Raw genomic sequence first — 23,488 nt, forward strand, 5'->3', positions numbered from 1 at the left:
AGTGGAATTCGTTGCCACATATGTAATGTTATTTATGCACCAGACCACCCCTCTTTCTTGTCTAGATTGAAGGCTTTATCACAATGTCAGATCTTTTCTTTTCCTCTGTCTACGATGCTATTGTTTGTACTATTCACGCCTCACTCCCCCGCTACAATGCCTTCACTGGCGCTGCGGGGTATATGCAATAAATAAAAATAAAGACCTGTTACCATTTTGCCCTATGAACGATAATACTCAAAACCAACCAAAGGAAGCAGTATCATAATGGTCTAGAAACATCCATCACGGTACACTCATTTCGTATGTGCATGCCCAAGTTCACTCAGGAACAGTCATGCTTAGCATTTGTAGTGCCAGTGATGACGAGTTAGGGCTTAATGGCGCATGAGCTAGTATCGTCATAATGTGCCAAAAAAAAAAAAATATCAGGAGTAGTAGAAATTAGGATAATGAGACCTGGGATACATATCCATACAAAAGGTACAAGTGCAGCGCACTATCCCGGTGTGCAAGAGAGCTTTCAATCTCACGGGTCACGTAAGCCCCCTTTCCACAGCTGCTCTTTCTTTTTGCAGTTGTCGACAGGGCAGTCCACCAGTCGTCTTGCTGCCTCGCCTAGCAGACGATTCTCGGCAGCGAATAAAAGTGATTGATGATCTGACGTCACAATAAGCCAAAAAGGGCCTGGCTGGGTGAGACCTCCATTGGTGCGGGTGCGCTAGTAAACTAATAGTAATTTCTAAAAATTAAAACTAAAACTAAAAAAAAAAAGTAAAACTAAGTAATTTCCCAAAGGAAATACTTTGCATGACAGTTCCTGAAAGTAGTAATTTTATATCGCACCGTAAAAAAATATATGTTTGAGGTGCCTAACATGCTCCTTTAAAAATCGAAGACCATATATGACAAACGAGGATTTGGTAAGTTTGGATTAAGCACTTTAGCAGCCAGCACACAGTTGAACGCATGTCAGACAAAGCGCAAATGTACCAAAAGTGAGAGTCTTATTGTCTCGAGGCACTTGCATCAACTATAAATCATATGAGCTGACAACAGCATGCATTGTTATGCGTAATTTAGCAGACAACAGCACACATCAAGAATCACTCAATGACAAAAAAATTCATATCAGCACAAAAACACTGACCCTTCTTCATGGAACTGTCATCCCCTTTAAGACTTCTTATAGCCAACGGGGCCGGAGTAGCAGGGTGTGGGGCATCAATATTGTCAACTTCACGAGAACTGTCTAGCTGCCTTCGAAGCAGAACCTAAATGTGGATAGCACACTTCAGTTACATCCAACCCACTCAATGACAGAAATCTAAACTTAAAACCATGAATATACTTTCTTGGGATTTGGTACGGGTCGATAAATAAAGGGAAAGGAAAATATCATCCTTACTTCTTTACAGGCAGGCACAGGTTGCTCAGAATGCTCAATTGAGTCCCACAAGGGTGATTCCTCTTTCCAAGCATAGCTCTCCAAGATCTGTTCTTCAATCTAGAGAGACAAAGTAATAACATGATTGAAAGAAGGTGAACAAAAGCTCATAAGAAGCTTACGTGATTAAGATGTTTCACCACTTCTCGCCACAGGCCTTCCTCGGCACGTATTAGGGGCTCTATTATCTTGTAGAAGTTATAAGGCATAAGACCAAAGGCTTCCAGAATCCATGGGAATTCTCTGTAGAAAACACTATGATTACCTCAGATGTATGTTGCATTTTGTTGCAGCATGATATGAGACGTGATGCCACTACATAATGTAATGTTCAGTGCAATACCAAACAGTATACAGTCGAACCTCGATATAACGAAACTCACAGGGACCGCAATTTCTTTCATTGTATCTAACATTTCTTTATATTGAATTGAAGGTCACAAATCACGACCTTCGCGAGGGTGCGCGCTGTACATAACCGTCGATAACTCCCGCTACGATGCACGAAAGCTTTTCGTAAAAAATGACGACAACTACAAATACAGCACCAAAGAGGACCTACGACATTTTATTCTTGCGTGAAATAGTCGGTTATTCGCATCTGCGTCGTGACTAGAAGATGCGGTGTCACACATTGTTTGTATGCCGCCAAAGCCTCTGCAGCTTTCTCCATATCTTGTTGCTCTTGTCTATGGTAGTGTGTCTTCCGCAAGGCTCTCCGTTACTACAACATGTACGTCCCCGTCAAGAAAATCATCTTGGCTAATGTCGTCACATACGCCACCACAGGAACAAAGCGTATCCACGCGTGCGCGATGGTGCCTTGCATCTCGTGGTCTTTGCTGTTACCTTCGTCCTGTACTTGGCTGCAACCGGACAGCTCAAACCCAGCGCGAAAAGGAGAAACCTCAGAAGGAAAATCCTGAACCTTACGATGACTCAGACTTCCTTTTGCAGGCACCAGATTCCTCCCGACTCTAATTGCTTGTGCCATCCTTCGCCGCGGAAGCAGGACTCTGCTTGCACCCTTTGTTTTCGTGACCCTGAAGTCGGCTTTGGGGTCATAAACCTTATCTCATTCTTTCGCTGTATCGAGGCGGCAGCTAAAAAGTATTTCGTTGTAGCGGAAGTTAAAATACACTGATCTCTATGGCCCTCTGCCGGGGAATCCAAATTATTTCGCTCTATCACGAATTTCGTTATATCGCGTTTCGTTGTAACAAGGTTTGACGTAGTTTCCTGCTCCAGTGAAACCTGCATATAACGATATCGGCAGTTATCGCTAATTTATTCGTTATGCGAGGGATATCTGGACTGACCTGAGCGCCAGAGGCGGATCCAGGATTTTTCCGAGAGGGGGGTCCAGCCTTAAACGCTATGCTACGTACACTACCTAGGGTCAATTAAACACTGTGTGAAGACAGAAAATGAGGAGGGTGTCAGGACATCTGGACCCCCCTGGTCAGCGCCACCCCACGAAAGTCACACGCTGTGCGTAAGTGGTTGATTCACAAATTCCGATGGTGGCACATTTTGGGGGAATATTTTGCAGGTCCTTAATTTCATGGTACGTTGATCCTGCATCACCGAGTTCTCAGGGGTGTCACTTACTTCGTGGGACTTGAACTTCGCAGAAAAATAGCCTTCGTGAAAATTACTATTAATACAGTATCTGCCCACTTCGATACCACCTAAAGTAACTCAAGAGCAACTCAATTCCATTTGATGAGTAACTTTAGCTGTAACTGAGTTCCATTTTGGTTTCAGTAACTTTCCCTAAACAACTGAATTCTGAGTCATGTAACTGTGACTAACTTACAGCTCTGACAGCAAATACAGAGGAAATGAAGAGCTTGTGCATGTACTAATTGTGCAATAAGGAGGAAGTCGAAGTAAGGATACAGGACAAATGAAAAACGCCCAAAAAGTACTAGTGTATAGTAGCTGTGGTCCAGCACTGTGCGATTTGTAGAGACAGGAAACAAGGTTTACCTCTGTGAGTTGTAGCAGAACATTACGATCTCCATGCAGCAAGCAAACAACGACTGCTGAAATACACTGTGGCACAAATGAACCTGAAATGGTGTAGAGAATAAAATTATACTGCTTTAGACAAGGTATGTTTCTGCGTGCCCAACATGAAAAAAATCTGGCTAAGCTCACCGAAAGTTCAGTGTTTGTTTTTTGCTGAAGTGTTTCGTTCATGATAATATTTTCTAGTGCCTTGTAGAACAGTGTTTCACCAAGTTGCAGCCGCATGCGGGCAAAGTCAAGGTGAGCGGTGCCACACTGCTGATCAGCTGTCGGCTGCACAGAAAAAGGAAAAGAATATAATAATAATAATAGTAATAATAATAATAATTTCAACACTATAGTTTTCACAGCAAGGCACCCATGGTACCTTTAACTATAGTCGTGTTCAACTTCAGAAAAAAGAAATCTAGTCCGTCAGCTCTCAAATATTACTGTGCCACAGATAGGATGGCTGGACACTGAGAAGTTACTCTCCCTCCTGTGCGAATAACGTAGTCCACCATACTCTCTCTGCTTCCGTATTGGCTGTTAGGACTGGCCGCAGGACACTATGCTGCGTAAGGAAGTGTGCTCCCCTACTGATGGCGCATGGTGGCGCTCAGATATTTCTCCTGGTACGCTGTTGCGTCTCCTTATCTCCAATGGCGGGTGTATGTAGTTGACAAACTAAATTTCTTTTCCTTGAAGTTGAACACGACTATAGACCCTTGTGCAGTTTAACCACCAGCATTTAAAACACCAGCACTAATCTGGCATAGGGATCCCATAGGGATGTGCTAGAATATGGCTCAGCATTAAAGGGACCATGAAGAGATCCCCGAAAAAGCCCAATCCCTGAGTTCTCGGTGGAGAATGGCTCTCATGGAAGATGTTTATCTGAAATATATCAGATTTTTGCCAATCGCATTCAACACGAGCACATATCGCACAAAAAAGCATTGAGCGGTTGCCCGACACCCCCCTACAAGTGGCCCGACATCACTTGCGTCCATTGCTCATTCCCAGGTTGCACCAAGCCAGTCCTCCTGCAAGGAAGGTCACCTTCTTATGACGACTCATCTAGTTTCTCCGTCGTGCCAGCATGTCGGGTCACAGCGGTCTCCTCTTTTGGCCATGGTTTCAGTTCCGAACGCGTTGTGAAAGCAGGTAAAATTAACTTGATGATTAACACACACTTTCTCTGTGTGCGATATTTTTCATAGAAAAAACGCACACTACCTGCTCGACTCCACAGGGTCAAACGAGGAGGAGGAGGAGAAGAAGAAAACATAATGGGTGATGACATTACGGTTCAAAGGGGTGACCGCGCTTCTATTGAGGTCAGCGCTGTCCGTTTTTTTCTCTGTTTCGTTTCTCCCTGTCAAGTGGTGAATAATGGAGGACTTCGAAGTGCTTGCGGAATACGGACACGTGTTGCCACTTTCAGAGAGGGAGATTGGGACAATGCAGATACAGAATGACAAGCTGTATGCCTTTCGGTGATACGCCTTACATGTCGGCAGGTGCAAACTTAACCAGCGTTGTCAGTCACCATGTGGCAACCAAACAAAAGGCGCTGGAACAGCTCGAATGAAATCAAACAACTGGCGTGTTTGTGTCGTCCATGTATGTAGCCTGCTTCGGCTAATCCTTGTTGTGGATTTGTGGTGGTTTATGATATTGCTTGGCTCTGTTGGTCTTTGCAACAGTCAATGGATGGTCAACAATTGGTCTTTGTAATGGTCTACGGATACACAGCGCGAGGATGTCTGCTGCCGCGACTTATTGCCACCACACAACAGTAACGATCATCACGATAAGGAACACGACAGAAACCACGGACACGGACAGAACAGCGTTTGAACTATAGCGACTGTTTATTTTCACAATCTACCTACTCCGCAAGGTCGGGCGAGACAAAAGCGAGCTCGAGCGGGGACAGGTTGACTGATTTTGGCTAATGTTGTTCGGGGACTTCCCAATGAGGGTGGCTTCCACAATCTCACGGGCTAACCTTGAACGGTGTCTGCGGACCAATGTTCATTTACTGGATCCGATAAATCAAAGAAAAATCGGAAAGAAACACTTCTTCTAGTGCTGCGGCTTACGGTGTCGTTCAGAGTGAAAAATAGCAGATGTTTCTCCAAACCAACCAGCCGACTGCACCGCAGTGACGTCAAATTGACCTGGCGGCTCATTCAAGGCATTACCACCATTGCACACAATCGAGATTTTAAAAATGGAATTCTGCGATATTTATAAATACATCTGTTGAATGAATCACTTCGCATGGTGCATTTTAGCTTGAAAAAAATTGTAGTGATTTAGGAGTTTTCTGTGCTCCTTTAATATCTCCGTTATTCTAACCAATGCTTGATTCATACTCCGCATAGTGAATGTATATTAGCATCCAGGAATACATTACATATGTTTGCAGATAATAATAATCATTGGGGGTTTACGTTGCGAGGCAACTGAGATCATATGCTTGCAGAGGTTTTGAGGATCTCTTCATGGTCCTATGAAGGGGTCAGCGTTTCTGCCAAGGTTTCGATGTTTACTGCGGACACACATAACTCCAAATTACATAATTACACATTCACAATTTCAGAGAATGAATGTTTATTGAATAACATTATTATTGGAACACATGATGCATAACAGCAGAAACAAGAAGGAATGACTTATGGAAAGGAAAACTCTGAGAGATCAGAGAACAATAAGATGAACAAGTGAGTTTCCAATAGGGTAGCTGGGGGCAGTGCGACATCACGCTTGGTCAAAGGAGCTCAGTGCAGATGCTGTCACTTCACGCAAAAATGGCGCCAAATAACGAATAAGCTATGGTTGGTTAACTGAACGTGCGTCCCTGACACTGCAGCAGGGACAAATTAATGAATGCGTCCTTTGCGGGGTGCTGAAGCAGATGAAATGTTCATAGCAAATGAGTTCTCATTTCCCAATTTTGTCAGAGTAGAGGGCCTAGCCTGTGGCTCTGAGCCTTGGCAGTTTGTTATGTTGCTGACTTTTCAGAGCACTCCCATAAATTTATATTGCACAGTGATAACTCTCAATTCAGCAAAAATGCTTGATGAATTAAGCAGAGCTTCAAGAAATTCTATATGCAATTTTTCCTTATATATTGCATGCAATGGCAGAGAACAAACCTGTGTGTAAGCAGCACAGAATGCATCGCCCATTTCCTTGACTGTTGCCTTGGTGCTTGCCTCGACATTGGGGTCCAGTTCACTACATTTCATATTTCATGCAAGAAAATACCACGTTATCTTCCCATATGCTGCACTAGTCCTGCAAGCTTATTATCATTCAGCACCCCAGTGACTACAAATGTAACTAACACAAGTGAAAACTAACTCTTCGTGCAACAAAGTGCTTTGAATCAGACAGGAAAGGAGGGGGGAGGGGGGGAGAGAAGCCGAAGCTCTTCGGCTGCACGTAGTGTATGAGTTTACAAGTACTCACCGGTCGTCATCGGCCAGCTGTTTCAGCGTTGTTGGGCCATCAGCAGCAGTGAGTAGGTAGGCAACGTCTGAGTGGCTGGATTCAGAAGGATTCAGAAGGTCGCATAGAATGGGATGTCCTTCTGTCAAGGTAAGAGCCTTCACAGGGCTTTCAGTGGTGAGGCCCTCACCCTGACTGGAGAACATCGCATTCTTTGTGACCTTCTAAATCCACCCACTCAAACGTTGCCTACATGAGCACTGCCACTGATGGTCCCATAAGGCCGAAACAGCTGTTCAGTGCTGGTATGGCGACATTTGAGTACTAATCGGAGACTTTTTACAAAAAGTGAGCATGCAAAAGCAACTGAAATGGTGTAACAATTGTGGCTGACTCTGGGTTAGTATTTTGGCTGTAAGTATGTAGAGGTGTGCAAATACTTGAAATAAGAGCAGGGTCTTTATAATTCCAATACATTTACAACCACACAGCAAACCTTGATTTCACAAGTTTCGGGATATTGTAGAGTATTGTATTGTATTGACGACCAGAGGCGTATCACGCGCATCATACTCATTCAGTCATTATTCAGTCACATCTTGCCTGGAACACAAACAAGGCAACAAAACAAAACAAGCAAGGCCAAACAAAAAGGACATGTTTGTTCACTGCCACCAAGGCGTAGTGTACAGCATACCCCTTACATGTGGAAAGGTGTACGAGGGGTGATCAAAAAGTATGGTGAATGTTTAAGTAGAAAAAGGTAATCAGAGTAAGAGATAAGTTCCAATTAGTCCCCTTCAAAATACTCCCCGTTGCTTTGGACGCACTTGTCCCACTGTTCCCGCCACTTCCATAAGGAGTAATGGAAGCCCTTGTTTGTGAGTGCCTTTAGCTGCACCGTCGTGGCTGCCTCGATGTCGCATGTTGATGTGAAACGTCTGCCTTTCATGGTCATTTTGATTTTGGGGAACAGCCAGAAGTCGCACGGTGCCAAATCGGGGGAATAAGGTGGATGAGGGCATATCCTAGTGGTTTTTTTAGGGGTGTGCTAATCCGAATATTTGAAGTCGAATTAAATACTATCCATTCGAATGGGGAAAAAATGTCGAATAATGAATCTTCGTGCAAATTTTAATACGTGCCTTTTGCAATTTGTAGCCCATGGCTTTACTGTAATTTTCCTGCCATTAACTGTCACAAGCGAGACATCTAAATCTTGTGTGGGAAGCCCCTACTCTTTAATTTTACATGATAGTCTTTCCGGCTTTTCAGCTGAGTCTACACTTACTGGGGCAATTATCTTGATTTCAAAATTTGATGCCATGCAGTGGCATGTTACACAGAGGAGGCTGTAATAGTTTCTGAACATACACAGGTCACTTGTGAAACAAAGAAATTGGCATCCTGCCTCAGCTTTGCCATGAACATTCTTTACCTTCTTCGCTTTAGCGTGTATGAGACATACACGCCTGGCGATGTTGGATTGCTGAAATCTTGAATGTAAGGGATGTCAAAATTTCCTGCCGGCACCGCTAAAGTGCATGTGGGAGGGATGCCGCCACTTCCTCAGTCGAAGTGTACACAATTAACTTTGGGTAACGCAGGGGCGGATCCAGACCCTCTGTTTGGGGTGGGGGGTTCTTTGTGTGCATAGTGGCGGAGAGAGGGGAATCCAATGTAATCCAATGTTATCCAAGCTCAGCTTTCATCAAGGTCAAAGAAAACAATCAGCATCACCTTGATGGTGGATCAGGACTGACATGCTTTCTTCGCAGTGGAGAACCCGCTGGCTTCCATTGAGAACTTGGAACCTTGGTCTCAGGGTCATAACCGTAGCCCCAGGTTTCATCTCTGTTCATCTCCGATGATGCTTTTCAAAAAGTCTGCATCTAAAGCGGTGCGATCGCGCAACTCCAATGAAATTGATAGGCGCTGTTGTTTTTGTTCACCAGTCAGCGCGTGGAACGAACCTTATGTTCACTCGCCTCATCTTCAACTCTGCAGTCAAAATGTGTCGAACGGAGCCATAAGAAATGCCCAGGTCTTCAGAAATTTCCCAAACAGTTGGCAATATGATTGAATCATTTCACTGATTCTTTCAACATTGTCGTCTGTTGTTGATGGTGAAGGACGTCCCGATCTCTCTTAATCTTCAATTGATTCACAACCATGACAAAATTGTTCAAACCATTTGTACACCATCTTAATGGTGACTGCAGTATCACCATACACTAGACTCAGCATTTCATGTGCTTCTTTAGGCACTTTTTTGAGGTTTGAAGCAAAACTTCACGTTGATGCGCATCCACGACGCACTTTAAAAGGCATCTTGTTACGAGAACACAAAATGCACACTAGCTGCAGCGTACAAGTTCAAACTTATCACACATTGCACTCGTGTACGACGCGTCATGTCCCCCAAAAGCAGCTTTCTGTATCTCAATTAGATATCGCTGTGCAGCAACATTCACCATACTTTTTTATCACACCTCGTACACTGCTCAAATGTAAAGGTGCCTGAAACAAGTGCCTGAAAAATGACACATCGTCGGGCCATCTGCTTCTGCACTGCCAGGAATGTCAACCCCTCTGGGAATTCCTCTATTTGGGCCTCTCCCAAGGACCAATGTTCGAGAGATTTTTTTAGGCTTCCCTTATCGCCAATTAGGGAGAGGAACATTATGTAAGCAAACTGTTGCTGGAATCACTAGAAATACAATACCCTATCTACAGTAGGCAAAGGTCAGGAAACGAGGGAAGGGTACTATGTGACGTAGACAGGCTCAGCAAAAGCAGGGGCACGTTCCTGGCAGTGCGTGAGCACCACAGCATCGTAGCGCTGCCCGTGCTTGTGCAATGAGTGGTGCTACGATGCGACAGTGCTCATGCCCTGCCAGGAACGCACCCCAGGTGTAAGTGCGTGTGCACATGCGAGATCAGGCCACCCATTTTCTCAACGTGTTTACGTAAAATTTGATTGTGTAGTGACATTCCACCGCACAGCTTAAAGAATGAGAGATTTTCAAGCTACGTTAAATGTCACATTCCTGCTCCTCTAAGACTTAAGATGTTACAGATCCCTGATGTCAACCACTCCTACTTGTTGGTGGAGAATGAGAACAGGTTTCACACTGCTTTGTTTGCTAAAATGATACACCAACTGCACATACCTGAACATTTCTTGCAATCGACTACTAGGTGCATTCTTACAGCCAGCAAGCAAGGTTTGCAATTTGCTGGCACATTGTGTTGCTGTAGAAACTGGACTTCTATTGATTGCTTCACGATTCTGCAGGTTTCCCCTTCCAGTCAGGGGCGTCCGTAATTGTTGAACATCAATGAAGTTCTGAAGTTGAAAAATTTAACTGAAGTAATGAGAGACTGTACCTTAACTACATTACCTTGACAACGTGCTCCACACGTGGTCTTGTAAGTTCCCTTTGAAGCAGCTCTGGATGGCAGAGTGTACCAATTTTTTGATATGCATCATCAGCTAGGAATATTCGTTCATCCAAATCTCCTTCTCTAAGCACACACTCCTCATATGTCTTATTCAGCTTATTCCTAGAAGAAACAGTAGTTTCAAAGTAACGTGTGAAGTTGAATCAAGTAGTGCACAAGAGTATGATGGTTTGAATGCTGTCACAAAGCATGAAAGAACTAACGCTAGAGGTGTCATAGTGGATGAAACCAGTTTACTCACATGCTGTTGTCAAATGCTGTAGGATCCAAGCTTACTGTGAGGGTCTTAATGTCTCCCTGCAGCACCTGGAAAAACATATTGCACATTGACAGTGAGAAGACAAACATTAAGCAAATATAGATAGCGATATAATTTCCAATTGTGCTTTTGTAGACATCTTGTATTATTACAATCTTTCATTGCATATATATTTTGCTATCTGCCTTGTATTGTACTACTCCTTGCTTTCTCGTGGTGTACTTTATGCTTTGACTGCCACCAGCCGATCAGCATTATCACTAAATAATAGATACACATATTTCAGAAAGCAAGAGCATAAAGAAACCAAGGTACGCTCTGTGATCTTGCACACTAACAACGGTAGGGTACTAAATCTGAGGATGTAAACGAGAGCTATGTTGCACAGATTACATTTGGAAGGAAGTGTGCTGTGGAAACTGCAGCAAGATGTGTCCCTCCCCTAACATCATCTATGAACACATGTCCAAACTGAGCATATGAACCATAAAGGGTCCTCACCAATGTACCAGTGTGTGCACATAGCAAAAAACCAGAAAGGGAGTATCCAGGGTCAGCCTTAGCATTTGTGGGGCTCGATTTGACACAGTGGGTGGGTTTTTGATTTGGCCAAATCAGTCAAATCGGCCGGCCCTGGGGGTATCATACTGAGATAAAGCTACACAGTACAAATGCATCCTTCATTTTGTGAACATGTCTGTCTAGTTTTTCTTGCACAGACCACAGAATAATGCTATAGGCCCACGGTGCCTGCACCTTGTATACCTTACTACATAATATCATCTACATACATATCATCACTGCGAGAACACAAGCACCTGCATACAATGTACAGATATCCCAAAGATGCATGAAATGGAAACTGACTTGAGCAAGGATTGTCACTTAACAATCTGTAAGACACACACAGTATACACTTATGCTAATACAGTATACTAATGCACGAAAGCTCTTACTCAGTCCTCTTGTTAGTGTACCACACAGAAAATAACTAGAGCCTTTACCCGATTCTTCCCTGAATTGAAGGTTGCCTCTTTAGGGTGAAACCCGATTTTTACCCGGCAAATTGCCCACACTTGGATGTCTGTAGGAATGCACTAACTTACTTGGCTGGCAGCAAATGCTGTTACGTCGCCGTTTGTACCAAACCACTGCAGTTAGTTTGAGTAACTGAGCCCGGTTTCTCCCCAAATTTAGCATACTGGAAGTTTTTTTTCACCCGAATTCGCATGAATTTAGTGCACATGTTTATCTACCCGACTTTTACCCCCCGAATTTAGAAAAAAAAAATTTCCCGAAAACTTCAGGCTCTAAAAATAACTAATCAAAGAAAAAATTCAAATTTCTGGTCCCTTGTGTTTCATTACACAGGGGTGTGAATATAATGTTAACAGATTGCTTCTGGTTTCAAAGCGATATATTTAACAGCAATCCCTATTGTGAGCAATTATCAGGTATCCTGGGCATAAAATTTTGTATACTCACAAAGTCATTCCTTATGAAACATGTCAAAATGCAAAAATCAGTTTCATTCCAAAATAGTCTCATACAGTATGTAGGATTACAAAGCACTATTTACCTTTTCAGCCATCAGTCTCCTAATGGGAGGCTGAAAATGATGTGCTCTGAGCACAGAGGCATCCTCAAAGCTACCGTCATGATCCCTCACAAGCTCTCGGATGATCCCAGGGTCCTGGTTGTTCCTGTCTTTTGACTTGGCTACTTGCTCTGCATGAATTCATTTTGTTAAGTACCACAATAGTTTAACACACTCAAGAATTAAGTAGTTCCAGCTAATATATAGCAAAAAGTAATCCCTGACTAGCTTCCCAGATGATTATGCGAAATCATCCCACCTTACGTAACGTATAGATTACGTTATAGCATCAAGCAACATTATAGATTAAATTTTGAGACAAAGTAAAAGCTTTTATCGAAAAAAAAAAGAAAAGAAAAACTATTATGAAATGTATAGCTTAGTGATGAGCCGGATGCTTTTTCTCCAGTAGTACTCTAGTATTACATTAGGCTAGAAGCTGCTGCATGAACTAGTTTGCTTGAAACCCTGGCTACAGACAGACAAATCATGACACGCACACACAACAGGCAATATTATACCACACAGAGGCTTCCTCCTCGCAGGAATGTTACGGGACCACATGGCCTAGATCATTAAAACTTAAAACACAGCAGGGAGCACCACATACACACCTATCTTGTAGATTACTAAAGAAAGTAGCTCTGCTGATGTGTAGTAATCATGCAGTGCTTATCAAGCAGCACGTGCTTGTAGATACCATGACACTATTTCAGCCAGAAACCATCCAATAATGTTCCTGGGTATTTCCAACGATTCTTGCGATCTTGTTCTGTCCATGAAACTTTACACGTTGTGGTGGCAAACTTTTGTCTAACCAAAAATATGAGGGTGATAAAGGTTCTGGCTTCCCTGCATAGGTCTACACGAATATCTGCATACAGAAGTTTTGATGGCCTCTGTTAAATATAGGAGACCTGAAGAGCGTTGAATCCCTACGTTTATTACCGGTCAGTTCCAAAACTGAGAATGCCCAAAAGCTCGTAATCAAAAGTGCGCGCTAGCCGTTCTCGTTCATCGTCTTCCTCTTCATTGAAATATTCCACAGCCTCTATCTTTGTGAAAACTTTAAAAGCAAATCTCTACACAGACCCACTTTAGACAAGCAAACTGAAGTTGGAGCTGAATTCACCAGTGTTGAGGTTCCACACAGCTCCTAGAGCTTTTCATGTTTGGGTTTCCCTTATCAATGGCATTGTATCAGTTGTTTGACATCTATTTCCACAGGTGCACATGTGCTTGCAACAGGATGTGGTTTGCCTCCATGCAGATGACCTCAGCGTTGTCAAGACTGCTGGCTCTAGTACAGTAATGTAGCCAGAGGGGGGTTTGGGGGGTTGAAACCTCTTGCAAAACTGTACCTTTAGTATAGTGCATTTGGGAGAGGGAAACGAGAGGAAATCCTCCTCCCCCATGTAAAGTTCCCTTCGAACCCCTCCTGAAATATTTTTCTGGCTACGCTACTGCTCTAGTAAGATCATCGATGTAGATATGGCTCGTTAAGGTCTTCGTCAGCAGAAAATATTGATTCTCAAACCTCTTGAGGCCATTCGAGGTCAGCCATCAATTTGTATTGATGTCTCATCGTTGCTGCCAGCAGGAAGGGTGGGCTTTCATTTTACGATAAATGGCTGCTTGACATTGACAATCTGGGAACTTCTATTATGATATTTCCGTTTAAACTATAATATGGCAAACAGTAGTGAATAGATAAATTAACTAGATTAAAATTAGAACATTCATGCTAAAAGGAAAAATGGAAGCATATGTGAACTAAAATCCAAGCGTAAAACTGTGTACAGGCCATCATGTAATTCAAAACCCTTGATGTAATCAGTATCACTGAAAATTTATAGCACCTGCAAAGAGTACAAGAGGCTCATCTAGCAATAGGGCTGTACGCAGTGGTAACCGCTGATTGATGCTGATGGCAATTATCATATAGTGGATATGGGGTAAGGATGTGCATGCTTGAGAATTGCAGTCCACAGAGCACAGACAGAGGTGGTTCGTCTAAACATTGTGGGAATCTGTGCTGGGAATGTGTATCCCACTCTTTTAATAGGCATAATAGTAATTTGTGGCTTTATCACTGCATGGTTGGACTGTGGATTACACCTGCCGAAAGCTCAGCATGTGGCATACCGCATTTAACTTCCAGCAACTTAACCGGCATAACAAAACATCATGCAGTCAATCTGGCAGGTAGAATGAATTTCCTACACTAGGTCAATTTTACACACAACTTGTTCTGAATTTACAGTTCCAAAAACTCTTGAGATTGCATATTGGTGGTTCTTTTTAACAGCAACTTAACAAAACAACAGTCTCAACACTAACAGCAGTGAGGTAAGCCTGTTCATTGTCACTTATCTCACATGGCTAGGCACTCAGTAAATAATCATATGGAGAGCCTCTTTAATGCTAGGCATCCTGGTTTTTCCATACATGGCCACCTGTCGGCAGCGAGCCGTGAATTGCTGTTTCGTAGCGAGAATGCAAAATGCGACCGTTGCTTTCGTATTGCTTTGCGTGGCACCAGGAGGAGCGCCATTGATATGTTCCCAAAGCTGTGGTCATCCTACATATCTGAGGTCATGCACAACCATAACATGACAGTGCGCGCTGCCTGTAAACTGTATGTCGGAACATTTTTTTACATAATTTTGTAATGGACTTGATTTATAATCAATGCAGCGTATACGAACTGCCGGGTATGGCTGAAACGTCCCTAGCCTCCCTAAACTTTGTTATCGGCACAGTGGTCCAAACTGAGTCGTGTCATTGGCGGGATTGTAGTAGTGTAGCAGCTTCCAGATGCATTTATTGAGAAGGGAATACCTAGGAGTGCCGCCAGGATTTTTTCCTGGGGGGCAGGGCAGAACGTTTGGCGTGGTGGTTCCCATACCCCATTTTTTCATCGCCTTCAGTCTAAGAATGGTGACTGTGAAGTGACAATTGCATGTCTAAACATTGCTATGCCAATTGGTAAGCAAGAGTTTAAAACTGTCCTTATGCAATAACAGAAGCTCCTTATGAGATTAAAACTAATTATTCAAGCTGTAATTTTCTCACCAGCATAGAACCTTGGATTGAAAAGTTCAGTTTGTTTGGCTTCCATTGCCATGGAACAGCCAAAATCCATGCAACAGAGAAGTAGATGGTAGCAATTGACCAGATCACAGCAGATGCCAGGGAAGCGACCTGTCACAAGGAAATGTTCCAGTTAAGGGGATTTAATTATTTCCATGCAGTGCGCACACGCGCACACTAATAAAAACTCCGTCCACCATAATGTGCTACTGAACATAACAAAGCAAACAGCAGGAAACTCTTATACACTGAATTCCTATATTGCAAATGTCTTTGTATAGCACACATTACAGCTCATCCATGACACACTCATAAAGCCATTATTCTAATCCATACGACAAATGGCAGGTGCCACAAAACCATCTTCAGGTCCCATTAGTGGACCAATACAATGAAATGTGGCATAGTTTAACTCTACATTACAGTCATAGTGGTGTTAAGCTTTACTAGGGATGTATGAATACTTCAAGTTTGAATGAATATTTTTGTTACACATATCTGATCCAAAACTATGATTTCTGAACAGTCAAAAATTTTGTAGTATTCAATTTTTTTTCTTTCAGATATAAAACAAAAACAGTATTAACACTATAGCAGATAAAAAAATAATTGGGAGTAGATTTACACACGAGGCAAATCTACTACAGCGAATTGTTAACCTTTTATGCCGGTACTTCAAACAATTCCTGAATACACAGAAGTCGCACCTTGTGCATGATACTAGTTTCCATAGAACTATCTCAAGGGCCACTAATTCACGCCCAAATCTGACGGCTTTTAGACTGCAATCATACCTGAAATCACCAGAAGGAGCCCCCAGCATTCCTGTGAGCTGTACTTCTCAATAGTACGGATGGAATGATATCAATATTCTTATCAATATTTTAAAGTATCGATACATGTCGATAAAAATATTGACATTCACATCGATATAGACATGCATGCAATATCAGCAATTCGGCGGCTTCTGCATGCGGCCAGGACATGAAAAAAGGAGTGGGCCAAAGAGTTTAAACCAAAGTGGATGGCTTTCTCAATCTCGCCCTCTCGATTTGGTTTTGCAACACGATGCCGATATTTCTTGTAGAGATGTGATGCACATTAGGACAAAACTTCGTTACTTTCTAAAAGTTTGTGGATCATCCGGTGCTGCATTTCGTGCCGAACAACGCTTTGGAATGCGCAGAACAAGTTCACCGAGCGCGCAACATAGACGGCAGTCGAAACCAAAGATTTTCTGTTGCTGGTGTGGCTCCGTATTCACAAACATCCACTCCCGAGGAACAAAGGAGGAGGAGGCAGGCAAGCTGGTGTGGATCCGAAGAGGGCGACATCCTCTGCTCTCACCGAAATTCTTGCACTAATTACAGTAAAACCCGCGGATAGCGATATCGCGTATAACGATATCCCTCGTAAAACGATTGTTCATGATTTTACCGTCAAAATATACATTGTTTCTATGGGGAAACGACCCGCGTATAGCGATGGAGACCGCGGTTCTGAGTACTCGTATAACGATGTTGGGCGCTGTCCCGTGCGCGTAACCTCACGGCGAAAATCGCCGCGATAAGATACAGTAGAATCTCGATGATACGAATATCACGGGGTAGCGGAAAAAATTCGTATAATCCGAAATTCACATCAAAGGAATTAAACCAAAATAAAAATTGAGGCAAGAAAATAGACAGCGACTGTTCATTTTCCAATACTGTCAGTGAAAGAGGTAGGTGGTAACGCTTTTATGTCTCCGTATTTGGCCAATGCTGCTCAAATTCGCGAGATGATTCAAAAGGCCTAGCACATGCTTTCCAACCGCGAATTGCGCGACAGTGTTCTAAAGTGAGCTTCACCTAAAGCACGCAGGCGTTAGGTGAAGCCGACTTGCGGAATGGTGACGTGTAGTGTTGCCAGAAGTTGTCCTGCTATGTTCCCTGGTTCCCTTCACGAGTTCTGATCATTGCTTTCCCAAGCCAGTGCGATGTCACACAGCTTCGCGTTTTTTTTTAGCATCTGTTCCTTTTTCTTTTGCTACACGCGGGGTGACGCGCGACTTTTCGGGGACGCGCTATTTACGTCATCCCTCGTTTAACGATGTATCCCGTATAACGATGGAATTCGCGATTACCGTCAATATCGTTATACGCGGGTTTTACTGTATTCCGCAATCTTTCTGACACGATAATTGAGGACATATCCTCATTGGTCCTCGTAATGCACATTGTTCGTCGGCGCCTTCATCACGTGCCTCAGTGGTTATACGCATGGAAGATAATAAAACAAGGGAAACTTTTTCAATTGTTCAAGTAATGGCGTGACGGATTATTAAACATCAATATATCGAGATTTCTTTTAAAAATACCGATATATAGATAAAATATCTATATAAATATCGATTTTTAATCTATTTTATCAAGTATTTGTTTATGATGGTGATATTCACGGATATAGAAAAATTTGATATTTTTGCATCACTACTCAATAGCCACAACAGCTGTACTGAAATGCCTAGTGGTTGCAGATCCTAACATGGGCGGTCAAGAAGAAGGCTTCAGTATGTGCATTTTTTTTTTCTTGCACGGCTAAGGAAATGTCACAAGAAGGGAGGGGGCTGTAGGGTGCCCAATAAACGGCCTCAAATTCCTTATTCACTTTGATATTCCAGCACAAATCTTATGCAGAGTGTAGAACATTTATAGCCAACCTCAAAGCAGATAAATACTGGACAATTATTTTTGTAAGAATGACTTTGCTTGTATTCAGGTTTACCTGTGCCTGTACTGCAGTTGAACATGTTGTGCAGTTACAAGGATGCCACTGTCCTTCTACATGACAGGCAACATGGTTGCTGTGTGTGGATAATTATGAAAGCACTACTTACTCCACTCAGATGTCCATCAGATACCATTAAGGCAAAAAAGGAGCTTTCTTCTACATAGCAGTAGTAATTCTGATTCTTGTCGACACAATTACAGCTCGTATTACAATACACAATATATTTCATTAGAAGTTAAAATTTTGCAGGTTGTCAAGTCTAGATTCGGGATCTTAAGGAGGGCATTAGCAACTCTTCAATATTTTTTCCCATTATTTATGTGATGTTATCTAGAATGCTCAAGGAAAACGACGGAGTCGAACTCTAAACATGGATTGGTGACTGAAGTACAAATGTGATAAAAGTTTAACTCAAAGCATCAGGCCTTAACAATGCTGAGCTATGTTTTATGGTAAAAAAACATGTAGACAAAATTAGGAATAAAAGGGTACGTACCTTTGATATATACATACAATATCCAGATGAAATGAAACATGTCACGTGAATCACACAAAGGTGGCCTAGAAAAGCAAAATATTACACACATAAGTGACACAGGCTTATCCAAAACACCATGATAAAGCAATCTGATAGATACAAACTCATCATGACAGAAGATAAGGTTCAATCACCCACCTGTGCATTCTACGCTTAGTTGGCTTAATCTTGCGCCGTGGTGGTTCACCCTGAAGAGGTTCCTTGAAGACACCCTTGAAGATTTTTACATACTTCTCATAGATTTTGGCTGACACACAGAAACTTTTCTCAATGGTTTCTATACGTTGACGCATAGTTTCATTCAAATTGGCCATGTCTGCCCACTTCTTCATTTTTGTGAAGAAATCGAGCAAACTGCAAAATGAGAACGTGATTGTGAGCCGATAGACAGGAACACTATAGAAGAATCAAATATATGACAACAACCACAGCGTTAGTAAAGAAGACAACCGTGTGGAAACTGATGTAACAGGAATTCTCATAAAAGCTTTGTACAATGTGTTGTTGTGCCAAATTAGTTGCTGAACGTCGCAATGGAGACTTATAACTTTTGTACAGAAGAATGTTGAACAGTGAATAAGTTTGAAACGTAGTATCAACCTATCGAAGGAAGACTAAATGAAGTATACTTGTCCATAAATGTAAAACACAGGATTCCTGAGGTAAAATATCCCATTTGCTACAAACTGTAAGCAATAGCGTGATACAGCAGGCATTGCAGCTTTTGTCAATGACAAAGAAGTGACGCAAAAAGATGGTATCTTTTCTGTAAAGCAGGAACATGTGTGCCAAAAGCATGTGCCCCACCTTCAAACGACAAAACAAAACCTTGTACGATCAATTTGTGTGGTAACATGAGAAAATTCTGAACAGCACACAAACTAAAAGAAATGTAATTGTGCATTGGTCCCACATTAAATTGAGGTGTTCACACAATGGTAAACTGATTGCTGTGCCAGACAGGATCAGCTTATGGTGGTGCAGGACCTAAGGCAACTGCGTGCTATGGGCCCTGCCTGCTGCAAAAAATATCCAGGGGTAGTAGGGTTCTTGAGAATGGAAAAGCTTTTCAAGAAAGTAACGCCATGTGCTCCACACTAACGGTACCTGAGCAATGGGTGGAAGACAGAAGACACAACTCCAAAACACGCCATGAAGTTGTGTCTTCTGTCTTGCATCCATAGCTCAGGCAACTTGAGTATGGATTTCATCCACCAGCTCACCTGCATCTTTGCCATTTTGTAACACCATGTACATACACTACGAAAACCTTTCCGTAACCAGTGATTATTAATGCAGTGAAAGATAAGATTGCATTGGGAAACAAATACAAAGCTACATGTGACAGATCCCACTGCTTTCAAATCAAAGGCAAACTTGTCTAAGGGACTGTCCTCCCATCATGAATTGAGTGGCGTACCAAGGAGGAGGATGGGTCCACTCAGAGTGCAAGCATTTTCTGGCGTTTCCCACAGGTTCATCACATAGTGTCATGTTTTCACCTCATCCTCCTCGTGGTGCTCTATGCCAAAACAGTACAAAGAGGAGACTAACCTTATTTTGCATGTCTCGAGCAGCTTTGTCAATGATACGCAGTTGCCTTCAATGCGAGAGTTGTGAGCAACAGTTGGTACGTTTCCACTGCGGCATTCAACGTAGAGTGCACAAGCAATCCAGTGTAAGCTGTCACCCTGCATTGTGGATAGGGAAACACTCACCAAGGAGAACAATTTCATTTGATGCACAAAAAAAAATTGTTAGATCAACAGTCTTAATGTGCACAGAAATAAAGGATGTCACTGCTTATCAAGGTAGAAACATGCACCCAAGTGACTGGTCAACATGCACGTCCTTGCACAATACATAAACATTGCTCACTACTTGTGACTCAAGGTAAGTTCAGAACTCAATAATGCATTTCCCACACACAACATGTGAGAATATGCAACCAAAGTACAGCGCAACATAACATGACAAACAACAGACAAAGCCAGTAGCAGCTCATGGCAGAACCAAGTTTATGGGCAGGTGATGCTCATGACTAACAAATTTGGCTGCTTTAGAGTAAAACAACACACACGACTGATCACAACTGCCTAAGCACTGCTGTCTTAATGCTGCACGGATGTGCTATTTGTGCGAGCTACAGTTCACCACAGTTGTGGCGTCGGCAGAAAACCCACGAACGACACCAAAGACATTTCCAAGTGCACGTAACAGAGAATACCGTTCAGCCATCACACTAAACAGATACGGAATATCTTACGAAAGCCATGCTTCCTCGAAATCAGTCACGTTTACAGCTTTGACATCATTTGCACGCACCCATTGATGTGAATTACGCAGTTACAGTCTTGAATGATAGGCAAAACCATCCCTGGTCTAGGAAGCTTAGTACCAAGCTAAACGAATAGAAGTGCTATCAGGAAACAAAAAGTACAATTTTGTCTCACCACTCAAATACAAAACGATCAGGAAGGCTCTCACAGACAACAGGCCACACACAAACGAGATTTTAAATGCTTATTCAGTGCTTATGGGTCTGATCTAACACCTTCTAGTGCAGCGGCAGATGTAACGGCAAACAATGAGGTTACACATCAATAACGCATTCAATAAATTAATATTTACCTCAAGTGTGTAGTTTATGCTGATGCTCTCGTACGTGTGTAACGCTTGATCCAAAGTGTTCTTGTCCATGTTTAAACTCCTGCATACTTCTTGAAAGTGGGACCGAATTTCTTGATCTCCTTCACTTGAGAGTCCCATGGTGAAGTTTGGCAACTTTTCAAGTTGATAAACACCCACAGTACACCACAAGCACAATCACCAGAAGCCACAAGCCACCATATGAGACAGCGGAAAGTAAATAAAAAAAATACCAAGCAAATTGGCGGGAAACTGAGCCCAATCACTGCCAAATTCTTACGTTGCAAAACAAGTTCCAAAATATGATCGTAATAAGGTGAAAAATGAAGTTCAGAAGTACAGACAAAGTTCTGCAAAGTTTATTTGCACACTCAGACATAAGTAATAATAACAATGTATAATACACAGATGAAAATACAAAATATGTATCTTCAAGCCGATGAGAGAGAGAGAGAGAGAAAAAAAAAAGAAATCGAAAGGCGGATCACTCCGCCATCACAGAGTTGCTGGACGAAATTTTAGTTCAGGTTGGACGGGTTTGACGACGCCTGCCGTCGTATGCTCGGGCTTGGTGTTGATCGAGACATGCAGCATGCAGCCACGTGCCAGCACCCAGCAGTGCCAGGTCCTTGTTCTTCCGACCGATGATTAATCAAAGCTCAGCAGTAAAATTTTCTGTTCATTACGCGATGCTAGAATGTGTAAGTATGCGCAGAATAGCATTACAAGCGTTGAATGGAGGATTTTCTACCGAACTTCATAAATGTAACTCATTCGGTTTATCGTTATTTGAAATGTAATTTGGCCAATTTTGATCAGCGAAGCACTAGATGTTGCCGACATATCCTGTGCCACTTGTCTTCCCAAAATAAGAACACACACATATAGGTCGTTTTGTTTAATTCGACACATATTTTTTAAATAAAAAGTCTTCGAGAGCGGCGCTCATGCTGTCTTTGCAGGCGAGTTATGCAGTCAGGCGGACATCCTAATTGGAGCCAGTCATTATTCAAATCCATTGTCCTTATTAAGCACATTGAGAACCGAACTACTTTGAGATATAAATTGCCAAATTTCGCTATGCAAATGCTGCAAATGAGCAGGAACCAGAGATAGGCACTAGAGCACTGCACGGGCCCGGGCTGACCCGAACGTCCGGGCCGGGCCGGGCTTTGCATTTTTTATGCGGGCCTGGGCCGGGCTCGGGTTTCAGCCACCAGTCCCGGGCCGGGTACGGGCTTGACAACGCCGGCCATGGTCGGGCATGTACGCAAACATATTTCACGAGACTGGACAGCTGAATTTCATGTCACTTTTTTTTTCATTGGGTATGGAATATCATGGTATTGTCATCTGAGAACCAGAGCTGTAGCGAGGCAAGTTTGCGCCCAGGGCAGGGTAAATCAGAAGCGCCCCCCCCCCCCCTCTCCCACTGCCGTCAGAAGCCATGTAAACAAAGAAATGAAAACGGTCATTTGCACTGCATAGATCGTAGATTCAAATTTTCTTCGTTCCCGCTTTATCCTGTCCAACCAACCTGCGCGCCCGGGGCGGCTGCCCCCCCCCCCCCCCCCCCCCCCCCCCCCGTCGCTACGGCTCTGCTGAGAACTATCACTTTTTTTATATGTGATCATGCTATTTTCGTGTAATGGGTCTGGATTTCACACGTGCACTCGCACACATTTCGGGACGTTTGGTGTGGCGGGCGCGCCGAGCAAGTCCGGCACGTGGGTCTGTTAGGTTAGGTGTTGGGACATATTTCGTTCCAGTGAGAGTCCGGTACGAGGGTCAGTTAGGTTAGGTGTTCTGACATATTTCGTTCGCGTGAGAGTTCGAGAAAGGGGAACTAACACCGGTGCATGCGCAATAGAGCGGAGATGAGTCTTTCTTGAGCCGCAAGGTATGTACATACCTATCGCCCATGCGCCACTGCGCGCGCTGCCTTCCCAAGCAAGCCACTGAAGCAAGCAAGCACCAAGCACACAGCGGCTTGCCGGCAGAGGAACACATCCAATCCGTGTGTACCTCCTCACTCTCCACCAATTAGCTGCGTCCTTCTCCTCGCTGCGCTGTGCTCTTTAGTAAATCTAAATACGCCACCGAGCCTCGAGAACACATAGAGCAGAGGCGGGCTGGGACCGGGCGTGAGCATGGAAACAGTCGGGTACTGGTTGGACTCGGGCCAGGCCCGGG

At 43.1% G+C, this 23,488-nt stretch overlaps 1 protein-coding gene across 2 annotated transcripts in view; it reads right to left on the reverse strand.

Moving 5' to 3' along the window:
• Positions 1 to 21,520, reverse strand: part of LOC135377859 (retinoblastoma-like protein 2) — a 41,711-nt gene extending 20,191 nt beyond the window's left edge. For both annotated transcript variants that reach the window (XM_064610572.1, XM_064610573.1), the window contains exons 1-15: positions 21,278 to 21,520; positions 20,201 to 20,337; positions 18,785 to 19,000; positions 18,605 to 18,669; positions 15,319 to 15,447; positions 12,226 to 12,374; positions 10,629 to 10,693; positions 10,327 to 10,489; positions 10,096 to 10,271; positions 6,628 to 6,709; positions 3,611 to 3,754; positions 3,440 to 3,522; positions 1,570 to 1,690; positions 1,409 to 1,507; positions 1,151 to 1,274 (exon numbers count right to left, since the gene is read on the reverse strand). In XM_064610572.1, the coding sequence (XP_064466642.1) occupies positions 1,151 to 1,274; positions 1,409 to 1,507; positions 1,570 to 1,690; positions 3,440 to 3,522; positions 3,611 to 3,754; positions 6,628 to 6,709; positions 10,096 to 10,271; positions 10,327 to 10,489; positions 10,629 to 10,693; positions 12,226 to 12,374; positions 15,319 to 15,447; positions 18,605 to 18,669; positions 18,785 to 19,000; positions 20,201 to 20,337; positions 21,278 to 21,415 (1,891 nt within the window). In that variant the 5' untranslated portion in view covers positions 21,416 to 21,520. The remainder of the gene's footprint in view (positions 1 to 1,150; positions 1,275 to 1,408; positions 1,508 to 1,569; positions 1,691 to 3,439; positions 3,523 to 3,610; positions 3,755 to 6,627; positions 6,710 to 10,095; positions 10,272 to 10,326; positions 10,490 to 10,628; positions 10,694 to 12,225; positions 12,375 to 15,318; positions 15,448 to 18,604; positions 18,670 to 18,784; positions 19,001 to 20,200; positions 20,338 to 21,277) is intronic.
• Positions 21,521 to 23,488: the final 1,968 nt, after the last annotated feature.

This window comes from Ornithodoros turicata, chromosome 1, assembly GCF_037126465.1.
Source record: "Ornithodoros turicata isolate Travis chromosome 1, ASM3712646v1, whole genome shotgun sequence".
Taxonomy (NCBI): domain Eukaryota; kingdom Metazoa; phylum Arthropoda; class Arachnida; order Ixodida; family Argasidae; genus Ornithodoros; species Ornithodoros turicata.